Here is a 15465-nt window from a genome sequence, read left to right on the forward strand (position 1 = left end):
ATTTTCAGCAGGGGAAAAGGTTCATGGGATTCCTCCAAGAATATGAGATACATTTTTTGAGCAATGACGAATTGCTTATCATCCTTACTTGACCAAAGTTGATGTTGCTCTGTATTTTCAGATTAACATGATGCCGATTGTTTTTAATATTTATTTAGAGAGTGAAATTTTCGTCGTCATATTTACAAATCGTCTGCGATTTGGTTTTATTCATTTTTTTCTTCAGGGCTTTACTCAAGCAAACACTTTACATTAAAAAAGTAGTTTTTTGCGAAAACTTACGTTTTTTCTGGAAAAGATACCAATACAGATGATCTTAAACTGCAAAACTTCATCAAATACAAAATGGAAAAGATCACTAATTACCATCACTTAAGATTAATAAGAAATAAAATGCCACAACGTTATACGGCTTTAAATAATCTTTATGATAAGTGTACAGGTGGACATTGTCCATAAAATCTTTATATTTAAAACCACATCCCAATCACCATTTCTTTTTAATGGATACCCTCGTATTATTTATTCTAGAAAATCACAGATGATGGGTGCGAATGTCTTGGTCATTACCATTCCATTCCATTTGAAGAAACAAGAAACCCAACGAATAGGGTTTGATTGCAATGGGGTCGTTTTCGAAATTTTAGAGGTATCTTTTCTGAAAGAGCATGCTTAAAAACATAGGATCTGACCATTTTTTAAATAATTTGACGAAGTTTAATATTTTAAAAGAAGTATTTTAATTGGTGCGCAGTTTCGATTTAATTTTTTACGCTTCTGCGCATTATATCACAAGTGATGAAAAGCCATTCACTGATGCCCCTAGCGCAGAGCGTAATATTTGATTCGCATCTTTACTCACATGTACGGCCAACGATATGGTTCATAGCAAGCGCAGAGCGCAATATTTAATTCACTTCTGAATAATCATCAGCTGGAAACGCGGTAGACAGCAGCGTCAGCATTCAGCGCATCAGTGGAATGCGCGCCAAAGTTCATCACTTGTGACGTCATAAAGACGATGCCTTGTTTGAAAAGTCGGACATTTTAAAAAATTAATTATAAATTAAACGTTTTGAAAATAAAATAGTTTCTTCGCTTTATGTTATTTATTTTTTTAACTCATTCTATCAACTTCAGTAACTAAAAGTAGTACTTTTAACTGATGGAAACAACCTCATTCGTGATTGCGAAATGAGAAAAACATAATTTGAGTTCAAGACGTCAAAGTTAAAATAAATGCTGGATAGCTTTTTGCATTTTTTAAATTTCTTTGTACAGTCAATTCGTAATAACTCGAATTTTAAAGAGCCGACGAAAAACTTCGACTTATCGGAAGTTTGACTTACCACTAGTTTTGGTTTTCGACATTTTTGTATTAAAAACCATCGAATATTTTAATTAATGTGTAAATATTACAGACAAAAATCACAGAACTTAAATGTTTTTAAGTACAATACGCACAGTTTAATCAAAAATATACAGAGAAAAAAAATCAAAAGCATGATTTTGATTTTGATACTGCTGGAAACACTTGAGTAGAGCTGATTCTACTTCAGGAAAGGTGCACATCTTCAATCGTTTCCAATTTGGATTCATGGATTCTACCGCTTAAGAAGTTTCTTTTTTTTTTCTTTTTTATATATATCATTGACAGAGTATACTTAATTAGACATCTTTAATAGTAAAGAAAACTCTCTCTGTCTCTGGAACTTATCAACAAATGATCGAACTAAAGAACGAAGGGGAACGCATCTTAAGTTAGGTCAGCCTTCGAATGAAGATACAATCAGTTGACTTGACAGCTTAAAAGCAAATTCGTAGTCCTGCAACATGTCAAAGTGTAAACAGTACAGTACAACAAAAGAAAACAAGCTACCTCATTTCCGCATGTGTAGCTCCTTTCCGCACTTTGGCTCAACGGGTGCTCTTCTTGCTTTCGAGGTCTATTGGGCAGGAATTACAAGTGAAGTTGAATTATTTTTTCTCTCATAGTCACTTGTTTCTATCTTTTTTTTTTTTTTTTTTTCGTTCTTTTGAAATAAATTTCGAGGCATCCTTGAAAAAACTTTAAGTTAAAGGAAGTTAACTTCGAGATATTGAGAAAAAATAGCATGGAATTATAGACAAAGGGGTTGATTGGAACTTCGAGTTGCAGTAATATTCCAGTTATTGGTCTTCGAGTTATTGCGAATCGACTGTATTTATTTTATATTCGTCATCGTCTAGAGTTTAAAACCACATACATTTTTAAAGCTCCTACAAACGTGTTTCTTTCGTTAAAAATCGAAAGAACAATTCAAAAACTTAGCCAGGAGCAGTTTCACGCTTTAACGGAGCCTATAATGTTTTTTAGAGGGAGGAGACGAACACACCTATGACACGAGACCCCTAAACAAAAGAGGACATATTTTGAGTTTAATTCAACATCAGAATTCAGAAAGCAATCACTAAAAACTGCAGCCGGTATTGCACAGACCATCCCTAAAAATTTACATTCTAAAAAGATCAACAGTTCTTAAAAAAAAGTCAATATTTCCCTTAAAAAACCCGTTCTCCATCATATTGTACCCGGCGCTGCGCTGGCTATCTCTATCTCAATTGTTCATTGCTCCCTGCAGGAAGCCACTTGCCGCATGACCCTGTTAGGAGAGATGTAGCAAAAATTGCCATTTTAGAATGAAAATAGCTTCAACAGCCCTGTAAGTGCTCATTCGAATACAGTTAATAAAAAGTCCCATTAGAGGCAGCACAACAGTTTCTAAAAATCCTCATTACGAACAGTTCCTAAAAGTACCCATCAGAAGGAAGACAACAGTTCCTGAATAAAAATCAACGGTTCCGTTAAAAATACCCGTGAATCTTAATTAGAATAAGGACATCTGTGTGCAAGGCACTTTTCCGCTGTAGAAAGGTATGTCACTTGACTTGGTGACTTGCTTTCTTACTACCTTGGCGAAAATTAAAAATTTAGGCTTACATCGTCGCCATAGTTGCTTCTCTAATTTTGCGTTTTAATGGACATTTCAATGTTAATTTATGACTCGATATATTTATTTAGCTGAAAAGGTTACATTTTAAAAGAAGTGGTTGAAAATTAACGCTATCCACTGGAGTTTAGGGTTAATACACTGCAGTTAGGGATAAAATGTCAAATATCAAAATATCACCAAACAGGCAATTGTCTCTTCAAATGCAGAAGAGTAGAAGCAATTTTAAATCGTCATACCTTGACGGGCGACTTTCTAGTTAATTCATATGTATAAATTTTTTTGTGGATTACTTTACCTCTAATGGCACAATTTACTTATTTAGAAGATTGCTTTTCATTTCATTGGATCTTTTAGACTTGTTTCAAGGCTTGTTTGGTATTAAGAACCATTAAAGAGGCAAACTAGCCTCAGTAGTTTTGGCTGTGCTTTGTTTGGCTGTGCCTGATTGTTTCTCAGAACGAGCTACTTTATATCTGAGGCAGTGAGAAGCAAAGGGATGTAAGTGCCAAAATTAAAAATTTGGAAACCAAGTATAAATAATAGGAGAACCTCTCCTCTATATTGGGGTAAAGAAATGACACTAGTATAAACTTGGCACGTGCTAATACATTGAGTTATTTAGAAAAAAAAACTCAATGAAAGTCTGCCTATGATCTGAACTTACGTTTTATTCGAACTTTAAAAAGCAAACTTACATCCCTTTATTTCACACTGCCTTATATATCGATTCGATCCATTGTCAATGTATGAGTTCCAAAGTATAATATGCTAGAACTTTTGATACATTAATTCAAAAGCTTTTTGAAATAGTATGTCTTATCTTTCATCAGAGATATTTAATCTTAAGCCTCTGACAAATAGTGAAACGCGATTGAAAAAAAAAAAAAAAGTTGTTATCCGAAATCTTACAAGTACTGATTTACTGTAATATGGCTTCTTCTCAAAAAACATCAATGGATTAAGAACAAATCCATGAGATGCTGACTTTACACATTCATTGCTCTCCTTGAGGGTGTTTTCTAAGTACTTGTGACTATACAATGTGGATAATTTATCATTAGTGAGATACCAATAGCGTGCCTTTTATGGCTTCACCTGGAACAATTATTTAATTCATTTCTGCTGTCACAGATATCAGTTGTAATTTTAATTTTTACTGTATTCGCTTCAGGAAATGTTTCTAAATTATCAGTGCAATATATTTCATCTTTACGCACGCTGCCGCTAAATTTCAGCAGAAAAAATCCTTAAATAAAATAAGTTAACTAGCACTTCAAAATCTATAACACTACAAATTTATTACTAGCTGACCAGTCAGATTGGTACAATACGGTTTTAAATATAGTAATATAGTAAAAGTAGAGTTTTAAGCATTATTTTAATACAAAAAAAAAAGGTATATAGTAATAAAATAATGCTTAATAAACAACAATGACTTGAATTCTTTCCGGAAATCACCTGTTTAATTAAGGAATTCTTTGCTATTAAATGAAACTCTTAACTTTTGATTATAATTTTCTCCAATTACATGCTCTGTTTAGTAAAGTTTGCTTATCAGCTTTGTGCATTTTAAACGGCCATTTACTCTATTTGAAGAAAACTCCCGTTTCCATTAGTATTCTCAACATGCTCAACCACTTAAGTATTGATTTCTCGCAAAAGTTTCGATAATTATTAAACCTAATTTTAAATCCTTGTCTTTTCATCATGAAAAGTTAAAGTTAAAATGACACTAACTAAAAACAATAATAACATTTAGTTTTATTACAATCAAGGGCGCGCACAGAAATTTTGGGATCCATAACAAATGACTTTTACGCCCCTTCATATTGTTTACCACTACGTTCTTACATATATTTCACCCCTTATTTTAAAAATCTCAGGCCTCCTTCAGGCTCGGGCCAACAGGTGTCCCTTTTCCTCCCTGTGCACGCCCCCTGGGTCCTTAATCTGAGCAAGTCACTACTGGGATAGAAACAGGGGACCCTCGGGTGTGATGTGATGTGCACGTCCCTGATTTCAATAGTTAATTCACAAGTAAAAACATTAGTGGGACGATTCTCAAAAAATGTCTCAAAAAAGTTTTTTTATTTTTTCCAGCTAACTAAAGCCTTCAAAAAATAATGCTGTTGGGGAATAATACATGCTTTAATATACTATCAAAGCATAACAGTTGATCCCATATTTAATTAATAGTTTCTTGAATAAAACAAAAAACTTAGCGTTACGCACGGGACATTTTTTCGAAAATCGCCCATCACACACACACACACACACGTAAAAAAAAAGTTCAATAACAATCAATTTTGCACAGAAGTACAATAAAAAAACCCAGCTAGGAAGTGATTGTATAGTAAGGTCGAGTTATTTCATCAGCCAATGCACAAATCCCTCTTCTCAATCCGATCGGAACTGGTTTTAATTACAAGACGCTATCGCTTTGGACAATCGAACCAGTTTATCACGCACTCTACGAGTGATGAGAGAAATAAGCACATTTTATAAAAAAATAATCTTCGCGGGACTTACCATCTGCTATGCATAATTTTGGCAGGCACCACACCCGGTTCAAGAATCCTCACGGTCTTCCGAGAGCCTTGAAAAGTGTGAGGAATCAGAGTATAAAAGTCATGCGAATTTTGCGATTCTCATACTTGCAGAAGCGAATAAACATCACGCCATGTATGCTAAGGTAAGCTGTTGCTTTTAATTCGTTTCATATTATTTTCTTATTTATGTTGCTTTCTAATATAGTCAACTCTCGATTACTCGAAGTTCTGTGAGACCGGCCCAAACCTTCGAGTAAGTTCGAGTTATCAGAGAAGATCCTTTCCCAGCTTTGTCAAGAATAATTTTTATTTTCTTTTTCTGGAATAGTGCATAATGGATAGACTATAACACTTATAGTTTGAATAAATTTAATTATTACTATTATGCGTAGAAATATCTTTACAAAGAGTAAACTTTATAAAGATACCTCGAAAAAGGATGTTTTTTTTTTCTGCTTAGTTTTATTAATGCATCTTAAAACGTTATTAAATTTTTATGTCGTAGATCCAATTTCTTTGCTCTTGATTTCAGTTCGTATTGCTTTTAAATGTGTTTTTGTTCTAAAAACAGATTAGTTAAGTCATACAGAAAATAAATGCTGCTCTTTAAAAATTTTTGCCAAAATTTTACTTTTTCAAAGATAAACTGCTAATAAAATTTTAGACGTCAGTCCAGCCACGGAAAAAAGTAGCCCAATCGGCTACTTCTCACGTAATTTTGCAACATTGTGTGCATTAAAAAGCATTATTGTAAATAAATTCCCCCCCCCCTCAGCCCTCACAAATGCTGAAAATCAAAGCAACGTGTTAAAGGGAAAAAACGTTTTCTTTCTTATTTTGGTTCGTTTTTATGCATAAAATGAAAACGAAACTCCCGAAAAATCTTCGACTTAAAAGGGGTACATTCGAGATATCGGGGCAACTTTGTGTTGAAAACACTAAATTATTTTGGGACCGATTGAAAACTTCGAGATAAAGAAATATTCGAGTTATCGTGAGTCGACTGTTAGTATTTTGGATGTCTTTTCACCCAATACTAAACACTACATTTAAGGCAGAGAACATCAAAGGGATGAAAGCACATTTTCAAGTTATGAGTGAAACGCGTTTAAAGATAAGGTCTTAGGCAAACTTTCATTGAAAAGTTTTTCTGGATCATGATGTGTAACAGCATCTACTAGGGCTACTAGTACCATCTCCTGCCCCTAGACAGAGGAGAGGTTCACCTACCATTTGTGTACTAGTTACCTCCAAATTTTTAATTTTGTCGCTTACATCTCTTTGCTTCTCACTGCCTCATTTGTAGGTTGAGCAGTGCAGCATAGCATTAAACCAAGTTATTGAATTATGTGATAGGATTTTCAGTATTTCCACATTTGGGTGTAGTATGCAAAATATAGTACCGATCGAATTTAATTGGAACGAATACTTCTACGTCTGATGTAATTTGTTTGAAACTTTCAAGTTAAGCAGAATTATATAGTTATGGGAAACCTAACTTGGCAGAAAAGTAATGCTGTAATTAGAGGATCTGCGCGACCTTCATAATACTTCCAAGTTAAGTTTGCCTTAGCTATAGATTTTTTTAAGTTCAGTATTACTTCTCATTTTAAACGTTTTGGCTGGTAAGAACCTTCAGTTCTTGATTGGTTTCGAGATTTTTAATCTGACTTCTGACTTTCCATTCTTTTTTAAGCTTCAGAATAAAAATCATTCTTTAATTTTATGACATTCAATTGTTTTAAAAGGCCACTACTTGCCACTCTTCTGCAGATGTTGCAAAACAACGATTGAAAAATGAGGTTTTGTTTTTGAATTGTATAATTGATGGATAAGAAATACACCGCCAGCTCAGTTAATTCCAACCGAGGACTGCAATTTCATGCTTATTAGCACTCATCAGCCCGGCATAGGAAGCGACTGAGCTAGAGGAGGAAAACCTCTTAAGGAAGCCAAGAGTACCAAACAAACTGGTAGCTAATACAGAATTAGCACTGACTAGACGAGTGACCGAAGCAACGGTTCGTTTCAACTCGAAGATTGAAGGCAAGGCATGGCATATTCAGTAAATTATTGCCCATCAGGCAGGGCTAAGGCAGAAATACACGAAATACACCGCCAGCTAAGTCAATTCCAACCGATGACTGCAGTTTCGTGGCTCGGTTGGAATTGACAGAGCTGGCGATGTATTTCATGTATTCTGCCTTAGCTCTGGCTATAGGGCGACAACTTACTGAATATAATTGATGTATGTTAAATATATTACGTTAAATTATGTTTCATTCGGCATACATTTCCTAAATGTGATAATGGAACAATTAAGTTATTTCTACTTTAAAAAACAAAAATATATGAATCATACGCTTAAGTAACACAAAGCAGTAGAGAGTGAATTTCCCTCAGTGAACTTTTAGTTTTGTTTGAATTTCTCTACTGAGCTGTAGAAGCAGTATATATATTTCCTAAGCATCATACCCAGGTGAAAACAATTGCAGTTTTACAGCCGAAATATAATATGACCGAAAATAGCAGTACTAGTTAAAATATCTTCAATGAATGTTGTAATTTTATTATAAACTAGCATTCCCGTACCCGGCATTGCTCGGGTAGTGGAATTAGCTGGGGTTAACAGTGCTTGGTGCACCTAGTTTCGAAAATCACCTGTAATAATAATTACTTATTTTAATATATAAAAATCTTCTGTGCGGACGTTTGTCACCATAAGGCTTTTAAACGGCTGGATCAATTTTGATCAAATTTTTTGTGTGCAAGCATGGTTTCGAAGCGCGATGGATCGAATCGGAAACGTTTTTGTTAATTAATTAATTAATTTGAACATTGGATGGTTATACCTCCCAAATGATTAATATTTATTTTAACCTATTGTTGAGCGAGAACTGAAATAAATATTTAACCTGTTGCCAAAGGACAATAAGAAAGTCAGTTCTGCTTTTTGGAATGAAATTTCCTACTGTGATATGTCAATTGAGAATAGATAAAACGTAGAGAGAGAATGAAGCTTTCCATTTTTTAAAAGCAACGATTTTAGGTCCCGTGATATATTTTAAAGTAAAGTACTGGATGGTTCACGCAAAACGTGTGTTCTGTCGCCGTAGTTAAACCATGTGACCGGATCGGTGCTTTAGGTTTTCTTAACCAAATGATCAGAAAGTACCGTACCTAGCAACATTTGTTTCTCGGCTCAAATCCATCTGAGTTTTGGCACCAATGTCAAAAATACTTTAAGGATTATCTAATTAATCAGTACATTATTAAAGGATAAAATGATGGAATTTAAAGCCGAAACAAATTTTATTTTCGTCCAGATAAATTACAACAGGGTAGTTCTGTACACAAAAGATCAGTGCAGTGGACGATCTTTATCTTTGGTGGAAAGAACAAATTAGGCAATATATGAAGTTTAAAAAGTTTTCGTTCAAAAGATCGGAGCGCTAATCGATCGGAGTTGGCTTCGCTCACTTATCGGCTGGATTACAGTAACGTGGTGGCTTGGCGACTTTGGCTGTAAACAATAGAGTTGTGTGATCATTTGTTTACAATTTAAAGCTACTGTTAATGTAATTTATTGTATATTTTGTTTATTTGGCGAATTATTTCCAATTGAAAAGAGTTGCTTTTCGTTTTTAAAGAGTTTTTAGTCATTTTAGTTGAAGAAAGCGTTTATTTTACATCGTTAGGGGTGGGGGAGGGATGAGTGATTTTCGCTTATTCAGAGAACTGTTTTTACCTTTATCATTTTTTATACGATATCTTTTTCATTGTTTTCTTCTTTTTCATATGGGGGATGTTGCAACGGGATTTCCCGTTTGTTTTAGATGGGTAGTTAGTTTTTTACACTTAATATCTGAGGACGCTTTTTATCCTTTGAGTATGGCTGAAAGAACAAACCATCAAGTACGGGAGAAAAAAAAGTTAATAAAACAACTGCTCAGTGGGCATTAGATAAATCAAGTTGTAATAAATATACGCATTCTGACACCAAGCAGCTTAAAACCTTTTCTTTTTACTTATTTTTTTCAACAAAACTACTTCAAACACTTGATAGTTTATTGAAATTTTTTTACTTTTCAATTTACAAAGTTTGAACAGAACAACGTCTGTCGGGTCCTCTAGTTACCTATAATTTTTCCTAATTTTGGGAGGATCCCGGGGTCCCTGGACTCCTTATATATATGCCCTTGTCCGTAACCGATCTTTAACTGTTATTAACGATCCTTTTAAAGTATTGATTATCTTTGCAAACACAGACCATCCACATTTTATTGTTATACCTATGTTTAAGCAAGAACTTCTTTGTATATAACATTTTTAGTTTTTTTTTCCTGGTGCTATAACATTGGCCGTGTGAAAAAAAGTCTTTTCTTAAATCGATCCCTGCTACTTTTAATGTATGTCCTTGTGACTTATTAATGGTTATTGCAAAGCAAACTTTAACAGGAAACTGCACTCTTCTAACTTCAAAAGGATAGTCCGCCTGTGATGATGTTCTTAAAAACTACGTTTCTAGTTTTGAAAAAATAAAAGCAAAAGACAGAAATATTATGATTTGACTAGAGAAAAGCCTCGAAGAATCACGTGAGAAACAAAAACAATATCAAATTTATAGTTCGCTATCGACCAAAAGTTGAGATGAAGTACTGAATAATGATTTGAATGGAGGAAAGCCTTCGAAAATAAGGAATTTGAATTTCAATGATAGATTTTAATTTCGCAGAAATTAAGAGGTTTTAATTAATTTCTCCTGAACTAATTGAGATTTCAAAAAATCCTTTCTTAGTGGTTACTTTCGTAATCATGCGGACATGCTTGCCAAATTTCAAGTCTGAAGCTTCAGCGGTTTCAGCTGTGCGTTGATATATATATATATATATATATATATGTATATATATATGTATATATGTTATCTCAGGACATTGATTTTTATATATTAAGATAATTTCAAAAAGAAACTGACTATTACATACAATTAAAAAGAAAATCCTTCATGTGAAAAATTTAAAGGAAATCAAAATCTCTTTTTAACGAAATGTGTCTGTTCTCCTACTTTAAAACAATTGCAAAATAATTTAACTGTTCGTGCAGCGTGTGACTTGAAAGCACAAGGAATGTTGCCAAAATCGGTAACAAATTTATAGCGTCTGTGCAAATCTCGACTTCGCACGTTAGGTATAAGTCTACAAAAATATATCATTTTTCTATTTGTTTCTTTTTATGAGCAATTTTTGTGTTTTCTCCCCTTACATAAATAAGCTTTGCCATCTAAATTTGTGCTTTTTAAGGTAACGATCTTCAAAATTTAAAAGTTTATCTGTAGATACTAAAAATATTTTTCACACGAAGTTTAACAATTTGTGTTAATCTAATTAGTCATTTGGACACACCTTGTTAAATCAATACCTTCTTGCACAAAAAGTAAAATAAGGAATAGCAACGTCAAATAGCATAAATTGCAGATTTTTTCAGACACGGGTTTCGGCGTTACAAGGAACGCCTGTTTCAATGCATAAGAAATGAGCTTACATTGGTTCTATATTGGTTTATAATTTTCTGATTATTGTTTGGTTTATCTGCCATTTTTACTTTTTAAGCTGTTTTCTTATCCGACTGTTGGCTTTTGTCGAATGTCCTTTTATCCAGAAGCTCATTTCCCTTGCATTGAAAAAGGCGTTCCTTGTAACGCCGAAACAATAATCTTCAGTAATCAATCTCAGCCTTTGCATAAGCTGATTTCAGTTTCGTATGGTATGCAGAGACCTGCATATAATTTCAGCACAAACCAAGATCTGGTTTAAATACGTCAAATTTGATCGATGTCTGATATGTATTTTCGTCTCTTTTCAGGTTATCGTCTTGTGCGCTGCTCTTGCAGTAGCCAATGCTAGTGTGCTACTTACCGCCCCAATAATAAACACTGGAATCAGCACCAGCTCAAGGCAACAAGACGTAAGTGATGCTAGTTTGCATTAGTCAAATCACATAAAACCACAAGACGTTAAGATATCAGAAGTAGATAAAAGCTTCAACTCACGATACGTTATTTTTTCAGCTTTCTCTACCTTTTATTTTTTGTCTATTTCTCTTGCATTCTCACATAATGTACGTACTGCTAAGATATGAAAGCTCATCGGTATTAATATTTAAAAGCAAAACTGTCAGGAACTTTTTAGAAATATTCGTCTGTTTTTAGTTTTCTGCTAATCTATCAAATTTAGAAGAGAAAGCTACGAAATCGGTACTGTTCTTTAATATTAACTGTAATTTAAACAACATCATGATTTCAGTCTGTGCAATAAAAATTTTTAAGCTTTCTTTACTCCTTGTAGTTATACAATTATTATATCTGTATACGACTTCTATTAAGTTCAGTCAACCCATTCTGTAGCCATAAACATGAGTATAGATGTGGCTAATTAAATAAAATAATTGTTAAATGTACTGCAAACACTTTCGACTGTCTCTGCATTCAGAGATAATTTAATTTTGTCAAGCATCTATACGAATTATGTAAATACTTTTGACGGGTACTCTGTGAAACAGACCGGGTAGATATTGTTCATAAGTTAAACACATTTTTCAAGCACATAGCTCTCGATTTTTACTGTCAGTTCTAAAACTTCTTTCTCTCGATATCTTCTGCACTTACTATTGATATTCTTTTGCTCAAAATATAAAGAAATATAAACTTAAAAGGTTTTATGAACTCCAAATTTTACTGGACATAAAATGCTCCTTAAAGGCTCTATTAATACTCCTGGGTAATGAAACGTAAGTTCACAGTATCCAGAATAAACTTTAGGAGTAACAAGCAATATTACAAATCCCTTAGTGACGTACCCAGAGGAAGGATCCGTGACTGTCCCCTTGCTAATTCATGAACTAAATATTTTTACAATGACGGTTGCGGAAAAAGCATTTTTAGCAGTTCTACGGACGCTTTCACCAATCACTTATTTCCCCCCATGGGCTAATGATTTCACCCATCGATGTGTATATAGCTCAGGAGTTTCACCATAATTATGTTTTGCCAGTTTAGGCGGGACAAGCATTTTAATTATTTCTAAAAAGCAATATGAATAATAGTAGTTAGAAATTTAATTGTTGACCATGGCAAAGAACAAATTTATAGGATGAACTTCAGTAAGCATAAAATTATGGTTTATAAACCTTTGAAACTTTCCAAACTTGATTAATAATTCGGGTTTTTGAAGCATGCCTCAGTTCAAATAATCGGTTTAAAAACTTTATTCAACCATACACTTGTTACTTTTGAAAATTATAAAAACTATAAGAGGCGCTGAAGTCCCTAGTTATAATGGTGGCTGAAAGAGATAAGTAAACCAAGACCAACCCGCTAACGCAAGTAGGGCCTATACAATGAGGCAATTGCCTTGTTTACACAAAATTAAAATCTTGTACCTCGTTGACTAATTTCTTAAATCGCCATAAGGTGGCGTATTCAAGCTCTAGTGTTGCAAATTCATTAATAGACTATTCACATTGTTGATAAATAAAATTTCACTATGATCTTTTCACTAACAGTTTACCGTCTCCCTTTAGGGACTTGGAAATTATGCTTTCGGTTATGACATCGCTAATGGCTTGGGCTCAACCAATGGTAGATCAGAAGTAGGAGACGCAGCTGGAAACAAGAAAGGAACCTACACAATCACCGACAGCGATGGTAGAGCCCGCAGAGTAGACTATGTCGCAGATGCCCTTGGATTCCGGGCCTCAGTCAAGACCAACGAACCTGGAACTGCCCTAAGCGCCCCAGCTGCAGCCCTTGTATCCAGCCCTTATGCCCCTCCTGTTGCCCCACTGCCGGTAGCTGCTGCTTCTCTTCCACTTGCTGCTGGACCCTTGACATTAGCTCCACTACCACTGGCGGCCGCAAACCTGTGGGGTGCTTCAGTACCAGTTGCTTCTTACAACAGTGTCATTGGTAACGGAGCCTTGATTGGAGCTCCATTGGGACTATCAAAATCAATATTGCTGTAAAACGTCTTACGGAAGGTAATATCCAAACGCTGCTTTCGTTGTAAAGAATCATATCTCAATATAATAAGTATGCTTAATAAGATGTGTTAGGTATTAAAACCAGCTCAAACTACTGTTTAAAATTATTTAGGAGAGCAGGCCCGGATCAATAAATTTTCGGGCCCCCTGCAAAAATATAGCAGGGTCCCTAACCGTCTACTAGGTTTCCGTGCCATTAAGGGTCCTAAGTCCCCCCCCCCCGAGCCCGAATAACCTCTGAAGTTAGAAGAATCTAAGTCCCATTTCAGGGCCCCCACCTTTTGTTTTCAATATATATTTTCTAAAAATTATACGCACATTGTAATAAAACTCACTAATGCTAAATATATTATTTCCAAAAACGGCCAAGCAGACTTGGAATTAATGTTTATCCTCACCCCCAGATATAGTTTGTAACCCAGATAGATAGTTTGTACATTACATATTTTTCTACTCCCATTCGCCGCAGATAAGGGTGATTAGTTTTTGTTTTAGATTTATCACTTCATGAAATTTATCAAGTGTGATGAAAGTATATTGTAGCACGTTGGGGTAAGTTCCAAAGATGAAAATAGCTTGCTACCACATTTTATGAACTGAGGCCTCACTATTTAAAATTCTTCCAAAATTTTTATTTAGCGAGTTCTAATGTTTGAGTACTTTTAAAAATATATCAAAATTTTAAGTCATTTTTGGGCCCTCTGTTAATTTTGAGGGGAAGCTCAAGCTTCCTGAGCCTTTTCGGTAATCATGGCCTGCTTCTCTCTTTTCGGACGATGGCAAGAAAAAAATTTATTTTCAGCATTTTTGAAATCAGCGAATCAAAAACAAACTTAACTTCATCCTTAGTAGCATTGTTAGCACAATCTTGGACTGCTAAAAAATAAATATCTTGTTTTTTATTTGATTATTTTCTTTCAATCTCTCTCTTGTAGATGATGTACATTTTTGGCATCAACGCTTGGTCACTGCAAATGTTAAAACACTTAGAGCACTTAAAGCAAAGTTTTTGAAGGGACTTCACAACACTTTTTATAACACTCATTTGGCTCAGCATACTTTTTGAACAATTTTGGGAAAAAGATTTGAACACAGACCCATATCCTCTTTTTGCAAACACTGCGTATTGCATTTATTTTCTACCATTTATGGAGCAAGAAAGCGCCGATTTCCAAAATGTACTCCGATGGGTTCCTAATCTATTCTCAAATATGTCTTCAACTTCTTCTCAAAAGCGTCTCCAATATAGTTTCAGATGTGTTCCGACGTTTTTATTTAACAAATATCTTGAGCAGAATACCTTTCGGGGCACTTTATAGCGGAGAAGATACAGATCACATCTCAGTACACTGTCCTTCCAACGGAGCACTAATTGAAATACAGGTTAGTACACATTCAGGCTACTAGAGCATTGTTCCTGAATTAAAGCGTTATAAACTTGTTTTCGATGTAAGTTTGTAATTTACAGTGTATTTAAATCTTTTGCTGGATGCATTTCCTTCCTGGTAATTTTGAGTTTTTTTTTTTTTTTTTTCAAAGTATAAAATTACATTATGCGCATTTGCATACATTGTGTTTTGAATGATTTCTAAAAATGCGATTGCTTTCAAAGATCCATTTCCATACTTGTTTGTATGAATCCTTGCAATATTCAAAATAACTGATAAGAGTTTTTTCTTTCAGGCACAAGTTACTGATATGAAAAAAGAAACTGATTTCAAATAAAATGGAAGTATTTTGTGCAATTTACGAAGATTATGGTTTTGTGTTTATGTCATTTTTTTATGGTGTGGGAAATATTATTATAATAAATTTTTAAATCTCCAAAGTATGTTTTATTGAAAGTACTTGATTTTACTTCTCTCTTTATAGCATGCTTAGTTTAT

General features: G+C 34.2%; 1 protein-coding gene across 1 annotated transcript; it reads left to right on the top strand.

Annotated features, from left to right (window-relative positions):
• The first annotated feature begins 5480 nt into the window (after positions 1 to 5480).
• Positions 5481 to 15398, top strand: LOC129220264 (adult-specific rigid cuticular protein 15.7-like). The gene is made up of 4 exons (XM_054854648.1): positions 5481 to 5685; positions 11405 to 11506; positions 13121 to 13576; positions 15263 to 15398. Exons 1-3 carry the CDS (start codon positions 5674 to 5676, stop codon positions 13559 to 13561), a joined length of 555 nt encoding a protein of 184 aa, XP_054710623.1. The 5' UTR covers positions 5481 to 5673; the 3' UTR covers positions 13562 to 13576; positions 15263 to 15398.
• Positions 15399 to 15465: the final 67 nt, after the last annotated feature.

The sequence above is a fragment of the Uloborus diversus genome, chromosome 4, assembly GCF_026930045.1.
Source record: "Uloborus diversus isolate 005 chromosome 4, Udiv.v.3.1, whole genome shotgun sequence".
Classification (NCBI taxonomy): domain Eukaryota; kingdom Metazoa; phylum Arthropoda; class Arachnida; order Araneae; family Uloboridae; genus Uloborus; species Uloborus diversus.

Excerpts from the sequence above, each read along its gene's own strand:
- LOC129220264 (XM_054854648.1), top strand. Across the intron at positions 11,507-13,120 it reads CCAGCTCAAGGCAACAAGAC|GGACTTGGAAATTATGCTTT; the intron begins GTAAGTGATGCT and ends GTCTCCCTTTAG.